The 20,136-nt window shown below is 40.8% G+C and overlaps 2 protein-coding genes across 3 annotated transcripts in view; one reads left to right on the forward strand and one right to left on the reverse strand.

The window, feature by feature from the left end:
• hap1 (huntingtin associated protein 1) overlaps nt 1-15,448 on the forward strand; it is a 23,485-nt gene extending 8,037 nt beyond the window's left edge. The window contains exons 3-15 of one of the 2 annotated variants that reach the window (XM_030052097.1): nt 3,154-3,230; nt 3,573-3,689; nt 3,785-3,879; nt 4,754-4,862; nt 4,998-5,076; nt 5,182-5,312; nt 5,539-5,613; nt 5,863-6,074; nt 6,313-6,531; nt 6,731-7,068; nt 11,325-11,516; nt 11,809-11,911; nt 12,181-12,837. In XM_030052097.1, the coding sequence (XP_029907957.1) occupies nt 3,154-3,230; nt 3,573-3,689; nt 3,785-3,879; nt 4,754-4,862; nt 4,998-5,076; nt 5,182-5,312; nt 5,539-5,613; nt 5,863-6,074; nt 6,313-6,531; nt 6,731-7,068; nt 11,325-11,516; nt 11,809-11,911; nt 12,181-12,220 (1,787 nt within the window). In that variant the 3' untranslated portion in view covers nt 12,221-12,837. The other variant, XM_030052089.1, reaches the window with a different exon arrangement.
• Nucleotides 15,449-15,721: 273 nt separating this feature from the next.
• Nucleotides 15,722-16,226, reverse strand: LOC115359603 (gastrin/cholecystokinin-like peptide). The gene is made up of 2 exons (XM_030052161.1): nt 15,965-16,226; nt 15,722-15,798 (listed from the first exon to the last, which is right to left on the reverse strand). Exons 1-2 carry the CDS (start codon nt 16,224-16,226, stop codon nt 15,722-15,724), a joined length of 339 nt encoding a protein of 112 aa, XP_029908021.1.
• Between the last annotated feature and the right edge of the window lie 3,910 nt (nt 16,227-20,136).

The raw sequence follows: 20,136 nt of genomic DNA on the forward strand, positions 1-20,136 counted from the left end.
CAGTTCTTGGAGCTCACCTTTGCCTTTTCTGATCCTCAAATTCTATCAGACGTCACGAGTTTGCCCGCGTCACCAAGGTTCAGCCATAGGTATTAGGCCAGCAGTTCATGGTACCATTATAGCTCGGCCAAACCTTAACACCTCCACCTGGCACAGCCGATTGTCTTTCCCTGATCTGCTCAACAGTGTGGCGCTCGGGTCAGAAGTTAATAAATTGGGCATTTTGAGAGGCTTGCCAGTTGCATAGATATTCAACTAAAATGCAAATTTGTTAGAATTGCTTGATTCTGGAAGTAAAGAATGTCCAATAATTTGACAATTAATTGACTTACAACAGTTGAATTACAATAGTGTGATATGCCTTGTCAATAACATGCAGCAGTGTTACTGTGCTGTCACATCCATCATTGGACTCACACCAGTCAGCCCACAGACCCTCTACATCCAAGACTTTCTCTTGAGCCTCCAAACCACACTGATCCTGACATTGCATCGGAAATGGAACTGTTATCTAAAAGATGTTCAGGAAGATAAACTTGATTGTGTTTCATTCGGTGGACTAAGCCTCAGTTTGCCTCTGGTAATATGATTTTTTTGCGTCTCCTTTGACCCAAAATCTGTCAGTCATTACAGTTCACTAGCTAGAACGAGCTTGTATTTTTATTCACTGATGTTTTGAGGATATAGAGGCCAAGCCATATTTCTAGGGCCTTCATCTTTATTTAAATTGATAGTTTATAGCATTTTTTAACATTGAAATACACAACATGAGACTCGACTCACCAATCTTGTCAAAGGCACTTCAAATCTCAGGGGAGTTTCATGTGGTTCAAAACACATTTTTGTATGTGCAGTCACTGTAAAACATAAGCTGCACATCATGCATAAACTGGAGAGACAGCATGGCCCTGCAACTAGAAGACAAAGGCTCAAGCCCCTGTGCTGGGAGGCATTTAGCTTGCTGAAATGCCTTTGAGCAAGACACCAAGTCTTATCATTGGAGCCTTTGTGTAGCTCTGATCTCTCTGGAATGGGTTTTTTCATTGTGTAATTTTGGCTCAGGTGTCATCTGTCTTGTGATGTCTTGTGTTTAAACATAATGCGTGTTGAAATATTCTAACCAGTAACAGTCCTGAAACCTCTTATCTCTGTCTTTTCTCCAACCTGCTTTATTTACATCTTTGTATTGGTCTTAAATCCATTTCATGAAGATGAATACACAACATACATCACTTCAGACCAAAGATGTGTAGACATTATTAATGTTGCGTAATTCATGGCCAGCTATATTTTTCAGTGCAATAGTTCAGCCCCATGTTAGGCTCGACTGCATCATTCCATTAAGTTGATTAGATACTGATACAGCTGCCCAGTTACCATGTTTCCAGGCCAGATTCAGTGCCCACTCTAATTACTTAGCTATGCAGCAGGTCCCCATCCTTTTAGTTCTCAAGACAAGCTTTCTACTAAAGTGCAATAGGACAGCTGATCTTGATGTGGGGGTATGTGGTGTCAGAGATGCATGCTAGTCAGCAAATACTAACACCGTACGTTAAACAAAGATGAATTGGGTCTGAGAAGTTAGGGTTATGCATCTTAAGTCCAAGGGTTATGTTTCAAAAGAAATACATCCTCTGCAGAAGGTGAGACCTGTTCTTACAAAAATGTACAAAATTAAAACAGACTACTTCTTGACTCCGAACGCATAGAAGAGACACTAAGGCACACTGATTAAATAAATTCAAGGAAAGTCAATACACACAGTAATCCACACAAATCACGTGTAGCAGATAAAGAGAAGCAGTTTAGAGAAGAACGTTTGAACTTTGAGACATCTGAAAAGTGGATTATGCAAAAGGGTCCCAACCTAATACCAGGAAGATGCTCTTAATATTTTGTACATATACTGTGTACAGCAAGTCTATGGTTGACAAAATAATAACACTTTTACTGTGGCAAATTTTAGAATGTTTGAATGTTGAACTTGAGGTAATTACTGGATACAGAGTGAATATAAGTGTTTTGTAATACACTTTAGTTTTGTATAACACTGGAAAAATTGTAGATGATAGTTAAGACAACTGTTTTTCAAGGTTTTGCTTTGAATGCAAAACACCGTAAAAATGAGCAGTTGACTCTCTCACCCTTATTGACGCTAAAGAGGACATAAACAGATAACTGTGCAGATTGTAAACAAAGTTGCGGTTCAGTAGTCCACTGTATTATCCCATCCATGCTGAACAGTACATCTTTCCATACTTGTTCTGCTGGTGTGAACAGTTTTTAGTTTAGTCTTCTCAATCCCCCTCCCGTTGAGCTATATTGGTGTCTAAGAGAATGAGGTCCTTATTGGTGTCTTATCTGGGCTAATAAGGCTCAAGCTAAGAGGATGAGTATCTGGCTGACCACATGGAGATGTTGTGGTATGTGCCAGTGGAAACTTCCCTGTGAACAGAGAGGCGCTGTGCGCATGTCACTAATTCATTGAGAGAATACTGTTTCTGAGTCAGGTGGTATTGTTGTGTTACAAGTTTGAAATGAAGAACATGCAGTGAGTGAATGATTATCCAGGCAGGTGCTCTTTTTTTTTTTTTTTTTTTTTTTTTTTACTTTATCACATGATTATATTACATAACCTATAAGTCATAATTAATTTTTAATACTAATTTATTTTTTTAAAAATACTAATTTTGCACACAGCTACTTAAAAGGCTTGGGCAGATGTTTTTTCATCAGGATAATTTATTATAGGTGTCCAAGTAGAGAGGCACATGTGTAATATGATATATAGAGAACCCAAATTTAGCCTAATAAAGTCTTCTTAGAAACAAAGATGTCATTAAAAACAAATGCATGGATATCACACTTTACTATTTTAAAGACTAGGTGTAAGAAGACTATTTTCTTCTTGAGCTTTACATATGTACATTAACTCTTCTGAACATTTGATATTGTAGTGGCTTCTTGAAATGAAGGGGGAGGGGGGGTCAGTTAAAAAAACAAACCAAAAAACTACTGATATAGTATTCTTTATATGCTGTCTACAGAGATTAAATAAAGTAAATGATTGAACTGCTGTCTTGAATACATCTTGCAACTCTCTCCATTCATGAATTCCCTACTTGTGTCTGTCTGTCCCACCTTGTCCTTTAGTGTTGTGTGCAGACAGAGTGGGCCAGGTCACCAAGACATATCATGACATTAAGGCCGTCACCCACCTGCTGGAGGAGGTAAGAGACTCACAGAGGAGATCATCAGGATTAATGGGGATTAAACTTAAATGCCTCACTGGCCATCATTATTTGTCCCCTATTTTGTACTCTTGTTTCTGCCAGAAAAATGGATGCAAAGTGAACACATACTGGTCAAATTATAACTTCCTTACTACATGACTATAGTCATGTATGTGCATGACGATAGACATTATTTAGTTACAGACATCACTCTAGTAATGTATGTAACTACAAATGTTAAAAAAATATATAAATACATAAATGAATTTGGTGTATCATTATACATAAAATAATTACATTTACAGTAAATTGATCATTTTAATTACCCTTGCCTTGCAGAAAGAGCGAGACCTTGAGTTAGCAGCCCGGATTGGTCAGTCCCTCTTGAAGCAGAACCAAGACCTAACAGCACGAAATGAAATGTTGGACGAACAGCTTGAAATGGCGAAAGAGGAGGTATAAATATAATGCACGAGACACATTTAAATGCATTATCATTATTGTGCTTTTATAGTCTGTTGAGCTCATGTGACCTCACTCTTAATCTCCAGATTGCACAGCTTCGTCATGAACTCTCTATGCGAGATGACCTCCTCCAGTTTTATGCCAGCAACGAGGAAATAGAAAATGCTGAATCTCACTCACCGTGAGTACACCCCCCCCCACATACACTCACAAACACGTACACTCTCTCTCTCTCTCTCTCACTCTCTCTCTCTCTCTCTCTCTCTCTCTCTCTCTCTTTCTCTCCCTCTTAAGTTGCGGTTCTTCAGCTCCAGAAAAAAAATCTGGATATTCATTCATTCATTTTCCAAACCACTGATCCATTAGGGCTGTGGGGGGTGCTGGAGCCTGTCCCAGCGCTCGTTGGTCGGAAGGCAGGGAAACACCCTGGACAGGTTGCCAGTCCACCCAGCAAAAGTGGATATGATATATTGAAGTCATTTTTGTAGATCACTTAAAGAAATTGAGATTTTACTATTGAAAGATATTGCGCAAAACCACAAATTTTTGCTGCTACCCTCAGTAATTTAAAGGACTGAGCAGTTTGACGTACTACGATACTTGAGAAACAACAAAAATGACACACACATCCTATTATAAATTTATTTCGGTCAAATATATGTCAAAACATTCTCCACGTTCATCAACAACCCCTCACCCTTCATGAATAAGCAGTTTTTACTGTTCAACTTAAGTTTAATAAAAAGCTCTTTCAGCATTCAAAACATTGTAACTATGGCATTTAAGTAACACTTGTTACGATGTTATTGTTATAAAAAGCCTATTCTAAATAGTGTAACTCAATACTGGTACGCTAAGTCTGTATAAGTAAATTTTACTGCCAGAACATCTCTACTGGACTCTAACGTATTACTGTATCTACGTTTGCATTACTGCAGACCATTAACAGAGTGAGATCGTCGAGGTTGAGTGTATTGTGTGTATAGCTACGTGGGTTTTCAAGAGAGATGAAAAAGAGAAGCCACATTGACCTTTACTTTCTGTCCTGGCTATAGAATTAAAAGGAATGAATCAAGCAGTTCCCTCAGCAACTACGTCCACTATGACTTCCTGCAGCAGAAACTCAAGGGTCTAGAGGAGGAAAACCGCAAACTACGTTCAGAGGTACACTTTGCTACAGGCTCCTGCTGCAAACACAAATTTAGTTCAAGTTGCTAATTTAGTGAACCAACATTGCGTTATATAGGTTTCTTAATTTAAGCATTGTTGCTGATGCTGATGCTAATGCTAATTCTTTAGGCCAACGAGTTGACGTCTGAAACGACAAACTATGAGGAACAGGAGCAGGAGCTGATGATGGTGTGTGTCGAGGAGCTCTGTGAGTATTGCTTAACAAACATGCTGTCTTGTTTTTGTAAGATTATGTTAAAGTAATACATACACCAGCAGTTACTGATGCATTTATGGGACTTTTGTGTTACAGCATCTGTCAATAAGCAGGTCGTGGAACTGTCGGAGGAGCTTGCAAGAAAAGTGGAGGACACCGTCAGACAGCAGGAAGAGATCAGCAACCTGCTCGCCCAGATAGTCGACCTGCAGGCCCGCTGCAAAGGGGTGAGGAAGACACACACACACACACACACACATACACACACTCGCTCTCAAGTCAAGGTGCCCTCAGGGAGGTTACATAAAACACTAACTCCCTACATAAAGACTTATGTAATGAAACACATCAAATATTTACCTCTGCTTTTCCATGGTATTTATCTTCAGATAGACTTAGGCTAAAGATAACAACACAGTATAACACTTTACTCCTTCCTCTCTGTCCATGTAGCTCACCAATGAGAATGAGGAGCTGAACCAGCACCTGAATGCCTCCCGTGAGAGCCAGCTACAGCTTAAATCAGAGGCAAGACACTTTCTCAAACACGCACAATCATTTCTATCATAAACACTCAGTTAAAGTTGGATTTGTGTCTCTTAAGATGTTTACTTGAGCTCAGTTTTGTGTTCCCTTCTAAATGTATGAAATTAGATTTAGAGATGTTCAAGTGATCTCAGTTTAGTCGTATCATCTACATTGTGCCTTGTGCATGGCAAACTGATCTTTCCCAGCTCCAATACAGTTTGACTGACCGATGTCTCCCCCTGCCTGCAGCTGAGAGACCTACAAGACAAGTATTCTGAATGTGAGGACATGCTCCGGGAGGCCAGAGAGGACATCAAGAACCTGCGGAACAAGAGTCTGCCCAACAGCACGGTGCAGCGGTACAGTTCGCTGGCTTCTGTGTTCCCCATGGACTCTCTGGCAGCCGAAATAGAAGGCACCTTCCGCAAAGGCCTGGACAGCCCTGCACCCTCAGAGTACAAGTGAGTCACTAGTTTTAGTTATTTCACAGTTACAAAATAGTGATTCCAGCAAGCTGTTATGTACATGAATACATTTGCAGTGTAGCCTCATATTACATAAATGAAAAAATAAGCTTATTCACAAATGCTGTATTTGCATTTGGGATGATCTGAATGAAAAATCAAACTTCAATACTTATGATCTAAGACTCTGCATTCTTCTGTGTGATGGCGTCTCACGCTCTCATTGCTGTGTCAGGAACCACCCGTGGCGTGTGTTTGAGACTGTGAAGGTAGCAAACAAGGCTGCTAGGCTGCGGTCTTGGTGCCACTCCCCAGGGCTGCCAGGCTCCAGCCCGGTCTCTGCCCGCTCCAGTTGTACCAGCACCCCCCGTACCAGCTACTATGGCTCAGATAATGCTAGCCTTAGCCTGGAGGACAGGCCCTCATCCAGCAATACTAACAAAGAAGACATCAGGTCAGTGTGCATGCCCCACCAGGAAGAGCTTGTGTTTACAGTGCATGTGATGATATTGACAGTGCATGTGCTATCTAGTGCTATTTGGAATTGTGTAAAAGGTAATTTATAGAAACACAAATACAGCAATCCTTGACTGCTGTCATGTGCAACAGTAATTGTAATCATTGTAATTTCTGTCTATTATTGTCCCTTTCAGTATGAACGGGCCCAAGCGTCTGGGCCAGCCAGGCACACCAGGAGGCCAGGACCTGGAAGCTGCCCTGCGCTGCCTGTCAGCCCGCCAGCAAAATCACTCCTCTGAACGGCCTTTCTTTGACGTGGAGCGTGAGCGTAAACTCCGTGCCTTGGCAGCGAACTGTGAGGAAGGCGAGGGCTCCAGTGGCTTCCTGACACCAAACGACAGCCTCGCCTCCGGCTCGGCAGCGTCCACGGGCACCAACTACTCGAACGGGAGCTCACAGCACTCCTGCTGCTCCTCAGGGGGGTCCAGGTCCTACCTGCCTGACCGTCTGCAGATCGTCAAACCTCTGGAAGGTGAGTTAAGGGAGCTTGTCAACATCTCTGATTTCATTCATATAATTTCTTTTCCTGACCCACTTTATTTGTATCAGAATCACAAGGGACTTGAGTAAAGTGCAGGGCACAAAGGATAGAGGATGAATTTTTGTTGGTGAAAGCCAAGAAAGGCATTCTTATGTTTTTAGGTAGATGGCAAAAACCACAAGTGCAAAGTTGCTCTACTTTTGTAAATAAAGAAATACTCCATACATACAATATACTAAATATTCACACAGGAATCAGGGTGAGATTTTGCCTTGCTTTATGTAGGATTCTGATTCTATTCAATCATGTTTGCATTCTCCACCAAAAATATGTAGGTTTACTCGCTTGTGATAGGCTTTCATAAATGTAGGGGAAATTATTGAAAACTATTATTGATCATCATAAGAGTGATTATTAGTTAAGAATAGGCATAATAATTACCGATCAAAACTACGTCTCTTGGTGATCAGGCAAGAGAGCAGTTTACACCAGGAATATTACCGCAAGTACTGATAGCCTAAGCACACAAGTACACTAATAAATTGAAAGGCAGACAGGTCTTTTCCTGAATAGGGCTCGAGATTTCCATTCATAAAAAAATCAAACAACTGATGTGAATTAAACACATTTTATTAGTTACAACTACTATTTACAAATTACGAAATATATGGAATACTAGACAAACTATATACAGCTCGATGAACAAGTTGATGCATAGATGGAATGAAATGGTAAAGACAAACTAGACTTGGTAAAGTTTCTGAAGAAACTTTAAATGTGCTTGCCACCCTTATGATCACGTGGCCATGTGGTAAACCGCCAGCCCTGTGCTGTTTGTAGGTTGTGTAGTGTTGTCAATCTTGCCCAGGTGGGGAGTTGAACCCTGGTGTCCTTTATGGCAGGCAGAGAAACTAACCACTGTGCCATTAGGGTTTGTGTGGCCTGAAGCACACAGCATGAGTGACAGTGACAGTATCATGAGAAAGGTAAGGTTTTGGGCTTTCAAACTGTGTGAAAATTATGTTCCAGCTCCCAAAAATGCCCGTCCTAGACCGAGTTAAAAAAGTGTGTGTTTCTCCTTCTTTCCAAAGATTTTGGGTTCAAGATATAATGGAAGTCTATGAGGGAGAGAGCTGGCACACTGTTAAGTGTCAGCGTTTAAAAAGTTTAAGGTGCATTGCTTTTGTAGTTCGATTTTTCAAAGCAAAACTATTTTTCCTACTACTTTCCAAGAAATTATGCATGTGGAGTGAAAATTGTGGCCAGGAGAGCAAGTTAAAGACAAAATTTTTAGACGATTTTTCAGGGCTGCTACACTCTAGCTGTGATGTCACTCACTCTAGCTCACGCAATACACACTCATTCAAAAGTCAGAGTTGGCCCAAAAATAACTCCAAACCTAAACTGTGTTTTCTACCAAACTAAAACATACATGAAAAATTTAAGATGACACATATAAAGCTGAACTTGTTCTGACCTGTTTAAGCTTTGAAAGGAGTCTGTCGGCCAAAGAATGAGGGAGCTGTGAAGCTTTGAAAATGCATGAGTGTTGGCCGCATTATTTTCCAATGAGGGCAAAATCGCGATTTAAAACGTGAATTATGAAAAATCGCAAAGTCCCATCGGTTTGAAAATCGACACACCACTTCTTCTCCACAAGACGCACGTTTTTCGTGTTTGGTGCGTGGATGCAGGTCAAAAGCTCTGCGCCCAGGAGACTTGGGAACTTTTGGCCATTCATTTCGGATGGCCGAAATTTTCCGTAAAATCAGAATTGCGAAAATTCGGTAAGACGGATTGTTTATAAAAGTCATAGCACTCTTCTCCCATTCGGGCCGCACATTGTTCCAATTCATTGTGTGGGCCTAAAATGAAAGGTCTAGGAGGAGTAGCGCGCCGAAAAATTTGCAGAATAATAAAATAGAATAATAAAAAAATTAAATATGCAAGAAAATAAGATGTGTTGCCTTTTCAAGGCAAGCACATAATAAACAAACTATGACAGGAATAAATATACAGATGGAAAGATTATGACCCTATACACTGAAGTTATACCATGGACTAATCAACCACCATGTACCTGGAGCATCGGTACATATTACATGTCGCTACATATTACAGTCATATTGCATACGCTTCCACGCGCCTTCACATTACACAGGTTCTGTTACGCGCGCTCTATACGCACTATTCGCACATTTTGATTCTCTATTCTTCTTGGGTTGCTCTCAGCCAATTTTGAGTATTCTAAGCCTGCGATTGCTCTAAGTTGCTCTAAGTGCTCTAAGATTCCATTTTTAGTACTGTTCTTCTTGCTCTAAGTGCTCCATTTGGCTTGCTTTGCTCTAGATGCTCCTAAGTTCATTTTGCCTGCTCCATTTTACTTGCTCCCTGATTCTCAGGTGCATGGTGGTTTTAACCTGTTTTGGGGGACCCTCCTGGATGGGACTGTTTGGCCAATGAGATACGTTTCCATTATCTGCTAACTTGGGGGCCATCCCCTCGGTGTTAAATTTTATGGCCAAAAGGGCGACCATAAGGGCGGTCTCCTTTTAAGGTGCAATGCAGTGTCTATTAAACATTGCCAAACCTAAATAACTGGAATTAAGTTGGTCTAATGGTCAACAATACATTACATTCAATTTCTTCTTACCTTAAGGAGCAGAAAGACATCTGGCATGACACATTAACCAGTATCCTGAGTAAGACACATTTATTATCTATTTTAACAATCCCACACAGTGCCCCAGATTAGATGGCTGCATAGCTTTCCTAACTACTACAACATCTACATAACCTTTGCTGGTCTTTACACAGAGCATTTACATTGGGTTTGTTACATTTTATATGGAATAAGGTCCATTTGTGATCAACAGTCATTTTCTCCACTGATTGTGTACGGGAACTAGGAGAGCACCATCCAGTGGTTTCCTGTGACTGTGTGTGTGTGTGTGTGTGTGTGTGTGTAACTGTGTGACTGGAGGCACAGTGTCTTACTTTGCAGTCATGTATCTCTTTGGTTATTTTCATTAACCAAAGAAAGCAAGGTTGTTAATTTAGTGACACATAATGGCCTTGCCCGATGTGTTATCTGTGTCCATCTGGTTAGAACGTCTTTGAACCCAGCTAGCAATCTTACTGAAGCTCAACACTGATGGATAGGTGGAATCCAAAGTTCTGGAGAATGTTTACCCAAAGATGTCTCACAGACTGTAACTGACGAATGCCAGTCCAACTCTACGTGGGAAGTGACGATGTTGGAGACCTTTTGGGCTCCAAAAAGGTGATAAGGACACTTTGGCTGCTAGGGAGGAATTGGTTTGATGGGGGAAGTTCTGTGCCTGCTTCCTCCAAGATAAGTTGTTAATACAATGTTCAAGTTTGATTTGCCTTTGCTTCCTGTCTTTCTTGATTCATTTTTTCAAAGGTAAAGTTAAGGTGGTAGTAGTAGTGGTAGTAGTAGTGGTAGTAGTGGTGGTAGTAGTAGTTGTAGTAGAAGTAGTAGTAGAAGTAGTAGTAATAATGATAAACTTTGTTTGAATAACAATTTATGAATAAAATGCTACATAAAGTGCTTAACATAAAAGCAGGTAATCATAGCATTTATGATCAAATAAAATTGAATTACAAACAACAGCATAAAACAAGATAAAACCATCAAGTAAAAACACTTCAGGAGAAAGCTGTTGTAAAAATATGTGTCTCATGATTTTGTTTGAAAGTTTTGAAAGATTTAGAGCCCCTGAGGCCCTCAGGCAGACTGTTCCACAGTTTTGGGGCGTAATAAAGAATGGCTACTTCTCTGTGTCTTTTAGTTCTGACCTCAAGGTTTCGGTAAGGGGCACAGAACGAGCAGTCTTAACCTCGTCAGACAGATAAGATATGGCAAGGCCAATCAATGATTTGAAAAACAAAAAAGAATTTTAAAATTAATTCTGTGACAGACAGGTAATCAGTGTAAAGATTTTCAGAATGGAGTTTCTGATTGTTGCATTGTATTCCGCTTAGAATTTGTTTACGATAAATGGGGCAATATGGTCCAATATGGTCGGATTCAAACCCAGGATGCAGTGAGCAGGATGCATTTGTGCTGTGTAAAATATTTTTTTATGCATGTTGTCTAAACGTTGGGTCATAATTTGGCTTGTTTCAGGAGAACAGAAAAAATGTAACAAATAATTCGACAGCACAAATCCATGATCTGCACCATTATTCAGCCACGTCCCCTCTGACTTTCTGCACACCAGGCTCAGTGACCCTGCACCAGTGGCAGCAGCTGGCCAAGCCAAACCTGGGAGGCATCCTGCATCCACGGCCAGGGGTCCTGACCAAAGACTTCAAGGAGCTGGAGGTCGACATGCAGCACGTCTACAGCCTCAATGACCTGGAGGAGGATGAACCTGACCTGTCACAGTTTCCTGGAGCACATGGCACCATGGGTAAGAAATCAGAGGATGGGGCACCTTATAGGGATGTACACACACAAACACACACAGATACACACTGCCATTATTGTGGTACATGACATTTGTTGTTTCTCTAACTCCATTATTCTTACTCATTTCATTTATTTTGTGCTTCATTTCCAAGTATCTCCAAATGATCCCATGCAGAGCAATGTGTTTTAGATGTGATTTGGCTTTGTGTTAGTCATTAACTGTGTTGCTTCTCATTTGATGTGTGTATTTGATTTGATGTGTAGTTAAGTGTGACTTTTCCATGATCTCACAGTCTCGTCATCCGGCCCCAACCTCCCTCAGACCTCTCCCACACATACCATTACCACCTGTCAAGTCTTCCAACCCTCCCTTCTCATCCCCTCTTTCTCCACTAGGTAAGAATATACACACATTTTAGTTTATTTTTTTGGTTTGTTTGTTAGATGTGCAACCTGGCTACCATTGTTGTGATGAACCAATTTTCAGTTACATTAAACTCTGAGTTTATTATGTAAAAAGTTGAATATTGTTTTTCTCAACCCTCAGCTTTATTTTGCGGTTTGACTTTCATTCCACGAGTATAGTGTGACTATTGCAGATGTCCTCTCCTACAACCTGTCGCTCTGCCTCTCCTCTTACCAAACTTTCTTCTCTACCCTCTCAGTGGCAAAAAGAGTCTGTCCAGGCTCTTTCTCCAACTCTAAAAGAAACCGTCAGGGCAAAGTAAGAGACAGGTGTTATGGATAAAGGCAGAATGCTGGAAATATGTCTTTATTTTTCAAGGATGGAGGCACACTGCCATGTTTCTTGAACTAATTAAACATTAAGGTTCTTTCATTTTAGTGTTATTAGAAAAAGCCTGTGTGGAAATTCATAAAATGCCATTATTTTCCCACAGCAGTTAAATCTGTCAGGTTTAGGGCTAAATTTGGTGTAACTCCCTGTTGTGTGCTTCCATCCCGACCTTCCTCACCTAAATTATATCTCAACAAATACATAGACTTTGGCCACCTACTAAAACCTACTGAGCATCACTGAGATATTAAACCCACTCTAACTTCTACTTGACTCTACCTCACCCCTTCTTGCCTTGTTTGCATTGTACAGATGCACATGTTCCAATAGCTTTTATGTTTCTAGGTTTTCAGCATGACCTGCTCGTGCTCTGTCAGTGTTGCCACACTAACGTCATGTTTATCCATCACTTACAGCAGTGTTAATATCACTAACAGCTGAGCCAACCACAGCAGCCTGTTTTTGTGTTATGTTGTCTTTTTCTTTTATTTTTATCCTGTTGCGAGTTTTTTCTAACTGCTTTTTTTCTGTTGGCAGCCTTTACGCTCTCAGCCTGCCATCTTGTGGGAACTGTGAGCACCTGAGCACTTCCTCCGCATCGCAGCAGCACTTTGGCTTCCGCTGTAACTCGCGCCTGGGAGGCCCGACTGCTACCACCAACACCTCGACCTTCACCACGTCATCCATGGGACTCGTGCAGCTGGTGCAGGAGCGCGGCATCTCAGCCTCCCCAAATCCCCAGCAAAACCCCTACACCTCTCACAACACAGAGCTTTCACACTCCACAGCAAAAGAGAAAGATGCAGACTCGCCCCGGAAGGAAGAGGAAGGAAGGAACATTTTCAGCTTCAACCTGGTAGAGAAGTTACAAAGCCTCGGGTTGCACAAAGTGGTAGCCCGAGGGATGATGGGCCGCAAAAGCAAAGAAACTGTAACAATCAGACACCCTCCTAAAGTATGATGTGGACTAATTCACCACTTCCTCCTTTTTCATTCACCTGAGTGACTTCAGATCAACTCATGCTGCTAGTTATGTGATCTTCATTGTGCATTTTGGGACCATCAGCGATGTTGTCTTGAAAACAAAGCCACAGGATATTCTAGAGCCATACTTAAATTTTGTTTGGTATCAGTGGTGTACAATACTGTTCTTTTCTATGAACTTGTGTACAGTAGATTGTACAGTAGATTCATTACAGAGTATGTGTGTGCGTGCGTGCGTGTGTGTGTGTGTGTGTGTGTGTGTGTGTGTATGTATGAGACACCTTCATCTCAGGAAAATCACCTGATCACCTATCTGCTGACTGCAGCACGCAGAAGCCTCTTTTTGGTACACACAAAAAAAAAAGACACACGACAAAAAAAAAAAAAAGAAAAAAAATTTATACTGTGTTTTGTGGATGCCATTTCACACGGTATGAAAGGGAACAGTAGTTTTCCCTGACGCTAGTTTTTAAAAACCTCATCACCTGTAATTATCATAGCTTTCAAAATGTTAACTTCATTGTCACAACATTGTCATGTGGACAGGTTCCAATGAATGTAGGCTCAATTATAATTTGGGAGCAGTGGTGTCTGCAGTAGGCTTGGGTGGTATCTTTTTTTTCATGCCTTCCTGACATCTCAGAAGGGTGTATGGTATATGAGGGTAACAAACATAAAAAAACCCCCATAAAATCTGAGCTGCTGGTGATAGCATGTAGCACGTATGGCATTATCTAGCCCATAATGCCGTGTGTCTAATATACAATTAACCTACTTAGACAAGCCCTGCTGGGTTTTGATATTTATGGCCCATGGGATAATGAATAGAGAGGAAATTAGCGCCCTTCTCCTATTGATACCATACCTTACTGGAGGGCCCAACACATCAGTAGGCTGAACGGAGATGATGTGCGGGTGGTGGTGGCAGCTGAATAAAATCATGTGGCTAATAAACTGCTTTTTTGGGACTAAATCCAAAACACTCCCAAACACGGGCAGAGGCATTTTTCTTGTTTACTAGTCCTGTAACATTATCCCCACTACTCGCAGTCACCATCTTTCTCAGCTCAGCTGCCTGTTCCACCAGTAGAGACTGGCCTCTGTTGTGCACTACAAAACATCACCTTAATACAGCGTCTCCATATCAGTTTAAAAGAAAGAGGAGCTTCTGTTTTGTTGACGACGTCAATAATCATAGCATAAAGATTTTTAAATACCCAGGTATACTGTAATACCTTGATACCGCCCAAGCTTAGTCTACATCACTTGAAGAACTTTCAAATGCACTGAAATACAGTCCTGTCTTTCTGCTTATCACCTGCTTTAATGAATAAAGCATGTTGTATGTAAGTTTGTTAAACACTTGAGATATATAAATCAACAAGCACTACAATGACTGTCTGCCCCTGACTGGGAGAGGTAACACACTGAATACTGAATAATAGTGACACAATTCATCATTTGCTCTCACATAATCCATCCATTCATTTTACTGTAAGGCGACAGTGCTTAACACCGAGCCACTGCGCCACCCCTCGCATAGTCGACATACTGTAATTATGGCTGCATGACATAGATCAGCTGAGAGCTTTTGTACTGTGCTTACCTTTAAAATGTCTGCCATTGTGATCTTGTTCTTAACCAAATTTCAACAAGATGATTCAGGTAGTCTGCTGCGAGGCATCAAAGACAATGAACGGGACAGCAGCAAGTGATAAATCCACTTACTCACTTCCTGAAAATCTTGCTTGTCCAAATCTGTTGTATGTCATGTCATGTCGAAGTTCAAAACTGCTGGGACAGAAATGAAATCTAAATCACGATGCAGGGCATACAAAGTGAACTGTCTCAATGCTTTGAGGGGGTTACCTTATGTAAAGAAATGCAAGTAAAATCCTGGTAGCAAAGTGGTCGATTGTGTGAACTGCATGTTTCTATAGATTCACTCTGGACAATCACCTGTAGGCAAAAGGCATAGGATACAGTGGATTAAAAAGGGAAGAACACAAACGCAGGTTATGATAATTTGTATTCTGACAATAATCAACCAAACCGCTGTCTCTCCAATGCTGAAAATGCACTGTCTGCTGTTAGAATCACAGATATGTACTGTACATCAGTGTGTAAATAAACTGTACCACCTGTGAATGAAACTCTGCTCAGTGTCATGCAATACAGGTCTTGTATGTTTGTATTGTTACAGTTGGATGAACACACTTAGCCCAAAAACGCAACCACAACTCGTACAGAAACAACACACTCAACTTTTGTAATGCCAAAGTGTTTATTTATAAAGTTTCAGGGAAAGTACATGTACAAGGGAAAGTGCAAGAACATCGATTGGGGGACTGTAAAAAATCTACTCAACATACAGCATGCTCTGAAGCTCTAAAATGTTATCTGTGTCACAGTTGTTGGCATTGTGTCTACTCTGTGCTCCGCCGTCCAAAATCCACCCAGCCCTTGTAGTCCCGGTCTGACATGCACTCAGAGTTCATTATCTCTGCAAAACAAAACAAAAATTCCTTCGTTAACCACACAAGCTTATTTGCATGCAAGACTTAATAGAGAAGGCAGTTTGGGTACCTCTTTGATCTCTGCCACGCTCAATCACACCCTGTCACAACTCCCAGCAATAATAAAACACCTTTTACACCTACACTGCATACCTGAAATGGCTTGCATAATTTGTTTGGTCATAAGTTCGCGTTCATCCTCCGACAGTTGTGTCAGTCTCTCCGTCCGGGCTGCGTGTGTCTGAGCGGCCTGCTCCTGTTGGCCAGCTGAGTCCTTGGTGCTCCTCTCCAGGAGCTGCTGCAGTGTCCCACTCTCTTTAGCGTCTCTGGCTGAGGGAGATTTGCGGGGGGAAGCCATACCACATACTAGGAGTGCAGCCACAAACGCACACACCATAATTCTGTGCCCAGCCATGGCCTGCGTACAGAAGATAAATCAAATGGCTTTAGTTAAAAAGCACATTTAAATTCACATGATTACCAAACCAAAGTTCCTGTCCAAATTCTTTTCCACTCACCTGTGAAGTTACTGTGACTGTGAGGATGAGGATCGTGTGTGTTCCCAATGAAGAACTCCAAGAGAAGTGTGACACAGGTTAAGGTTAGTCTCTCTTTTATACACCAACAGTGGTGCAAGCAAAATGGGCAAAAATCAAAGGCTGATAACACTAAAGAACTTGAAATTGATTGGGAGACGAGCGGATGGACGGATGTGCGTAAAAGGAAACGATGGGCCGCTCTGCTTTCGTGGATCCATCATAGTGCTTTTCACTCACCTAGAAAGGCCTTTTTGTGCAACAATAAAATGAGTCAATTTATTTACTCAAGAAATTCAATACTGTTTTACTGTTCGTTTTTTTTTTTTTTTTTTACAATACGCAAAACTTGATGTAACCAGGGTTCCAATGTAGCAAGCAAGTGTATCATCAAACTGTCAGTAGGCTTTTTTTCCAATCTGATTACTTGTAACACTCACTGTTACCAAAAATTTCTTATTTGTGGGGCAGGGCATGGACAAATGATCCACCTCTATTAGTTTACTTTGATAACAGTGAGCCCACAATCAAATACTGCATGGGCTCTGGAGGACAGTTTCTAATTTGACCATTTTCAAATGTCATGCTGGATAGATAATACACACACATGCAGTTTGGTCAGTGGGTGAAGATGATGATTGCTCTTACCATATCATGCTCTGGATTGACCGGACTTTCCACATGACGTAAATACAGCCTCTTAGTGAGCATTAGAATGAACTCACCTGGTAGTAGGATTGTTTACATATAGATTTTCTGCAACACCAAGCGAAACGTGAAAAAAATATCTACACGCTGGAGCTTTTACTGTTACCACCATTTGTGACGTTTCAGGTGGAGGCCCTTCCTCAGGTATCTAAGGGCTTGCCCCCAAAATGTGGCTGAGCTGGCTGGGGTGCAACTGCTGTGTGTGAGAGATTAAGGTTACTGTGGAATCCCCTCTCCACAGTGTTTTGTGTCAGTGTGCTCTGTGTACAGCACAGAGAGGATATGAAGGCAGTCTTTACCGGTTCTCCTCAGGGTAAAGGAAGCATGCTCTGTGAACTGTCGCCTCCTGTGTAGTGATCAGCGAGGACTTACATGTATGCAGATTAAATGATGAGTGATGGAAACAGAATAACACAAAGGAGAAATAGGAGGACGTGTGAGCATCTGAGTATGTACAGCGCATGCATAGACATACCGTGCACCTCTGGCTGCTCTACTTAATGATCGAGATGATGGATGCGATAAACTGAACTGTGTATCCATCTGATTTCTCTGGCCGGTGGAATGTTGCTTTGGAAATTTGTTTGACTTCATTCCTGGTAGACGGAAAGTCAAAAGTCTAGCCAACAACATCATTAATCCGCTTGTTAGACTGGCAAATGGGCCAATCTCTCTCTCTCTCACACACACACACACACACACACACACACACACGAGACAAACACACAGACACTTTATCGAGCAGCGCTGCCTGGGAAAACATACTCCTCTGATCTCTTATGAACCTCCCTTCCTCACCAAACTCTGGCCCTCCAGTAGAGGTAAAAGCTGGTAATCAGTCAGTGTTGAACTACTAAACTGTGTTGATTTGTTTTTCATCTGTGAAAACCACAGTTTAACTGGAACTGTTTGCTTGTGATCTTAGCAGCTCCGACATGCCCTTACCCATCAGTCAGCGCTGCCAATCAAGATGCCTATCTCTCAGCCTCCCCTTTCATTCGTTATGTAATGTGATGTTGTGTTACTAGACATTGGCACTGCGTTGACATACTTATCTGGTTCAGTACTACTCATGATACTTGGGTGCATTCTCTGTGTACTGCGATTCTCAAGTATTATGATTAGATATAACAATTTTTATGTGCTTTTTTTTTTTTTTTTTTTTTACCACAAGACGATTAAAAAAGCTGAAGCATTCACTTCGAGAGACTGAATATCATGAGTCATATTTCCAAAAACAATGCACATCAAGTATATAAGTATTTAAGCACTTAAGTATTGTGATTCCACAAGTGTTATGATTTAATATTATGATTTACCGCAATTTTTGTTTTTTGAATTATATTGATTCAGGAATTTTTTAAAAAACAATTAAAAAATCATAAAAAAACACATGAAACTTAAATGAATCAATCCCCACTACTATTAGAAATGCATGGCTACAACAAAATACTGACACTTTTTAATAGAAGACAATAGACTGATGCATGGTTTTACTGACTGATACTTTATTAACCCACTTTATTAACTCTTCATAAAAGTCTACCTATGGGCTCCTGGGTTTCAAAGGGTTAATGCCCACTGGGGAAACGGCACAAGCATTTATGTTTCATAACAAACATATACAAGGTTTAAAACACAGAACTAAATGTATCCTCTGGCACATGAGCTGAGTACAAACCTAATTACATGACAGGCAGAGAAACAGGTGCTGCCCTGGGGTGAGCAGCGACAGAGTGAGACATCACAGGCAGCCTGACATGACTCTTTATAATACTTTATAACACTAATACTGCAAAGATGTGAACATACAATCATCTGAATCTTTTAGTGCTGATTATGTGGGGGATTAAACGGGCACTAAAACCACTCAAGCTCTCACATTACCTCTGCAAATGACCCCTGCTAGAGCATTGTTGACAACTAAAAGCCATTATCTGGAGATTATGTTGTAAACATTATTTCACACAACAAAACATTAATAATAATCTTTGGAAAGGACAGCAATAACCATTAAACAGCAGTCTGGAAAATGGAACAATGTCACCTTCTCACATTACTGGTGGCAAAGTAATACAACACTGACACAACAAACAAACAAACAATTACATTACTCGGTTTATGACTAATCCTGCATCATGTTAATGAGTTTGGTTTGTTTAGCAAATGCCAGTAAATCTGTAACCGATTACATTTTGAAAGTGAAGTTCTCAACGTTGGAGATGACTGAGTATGGCACACAAGGTGTCACTTGTCACTGATGGGTGTGTTTGCTGGCAGTTTGAGATAGCATTTAGTTGACATTTAGTGTCGATCACTTCAGGAAGTTTGATTCTAATATCATGTTAGATGAGTCCCCTGTGAGATATGTGTGTATGGGAGGGGTGTCATTAGGAATTTGGTGTTTGTGGTCTGGCATAAGATTATGAAATGGAGTGTGACAGCGTTCTTCAGAAGTGGGTGTGTGGGACAAAGTAAAAGATTAACACACATTCAAACTCACACGCACACACACTCACAGTCGGAGAGACTAATACCTTACTAATGATTATGTACAAACACAACCATAAAATCTTTTGCCTTACTCTTTAAAATTAGCAAGACAGAAATGAAAAAGTGAATTATGGGCAGGGACTCAGCTCCTTTAAGGCTGTCCTCAGTGTCAAAGCAAGTTAAAAGGCCTGCCTTGCCCTGCAGTGTAGCTTCTGACCTACATTTGAAAATTACAGAAAGATCAGAAATGACACTTATTTTAATTTGTCAGAATAATCTTGAAGGCAGACTATGTAGTTTCAAATGGGAGATGACACCACTTTGCTGATGTCAAGGATGAGGCTAAGGAGGGATAAGACCCCTTCAGGTTCATGCAAGGACAAATAACCCATACAGTTAAGGAAACACTTCTAAATGCCTTGAATCTAAAGTTTTGACAAAGAGTTGAACTCCTGGAGTTATATTCATTTGACTGATTGATCATCATTCTTTCCCAGATAGCAAAATGTGATTGAAACAATGTTGAAATGTGGACAGGCAGAAATATTGAATCCATGTTGAAGCAAGACACTGAAATTATACTGAAAG

This window comes from Myripristis murdjan, chromosome 1 (assembly GCF_902150065.1).
Source record: "Myripristis murdjan chromosome 1, fMyrMur1.1, whole genome shotgun sequence".
NCBI lineage: Eukaryota > Metazoa > Chordata > Actinopteri > Holocentriformes > Holocentridae > Myripristis > Myripristis murdjan.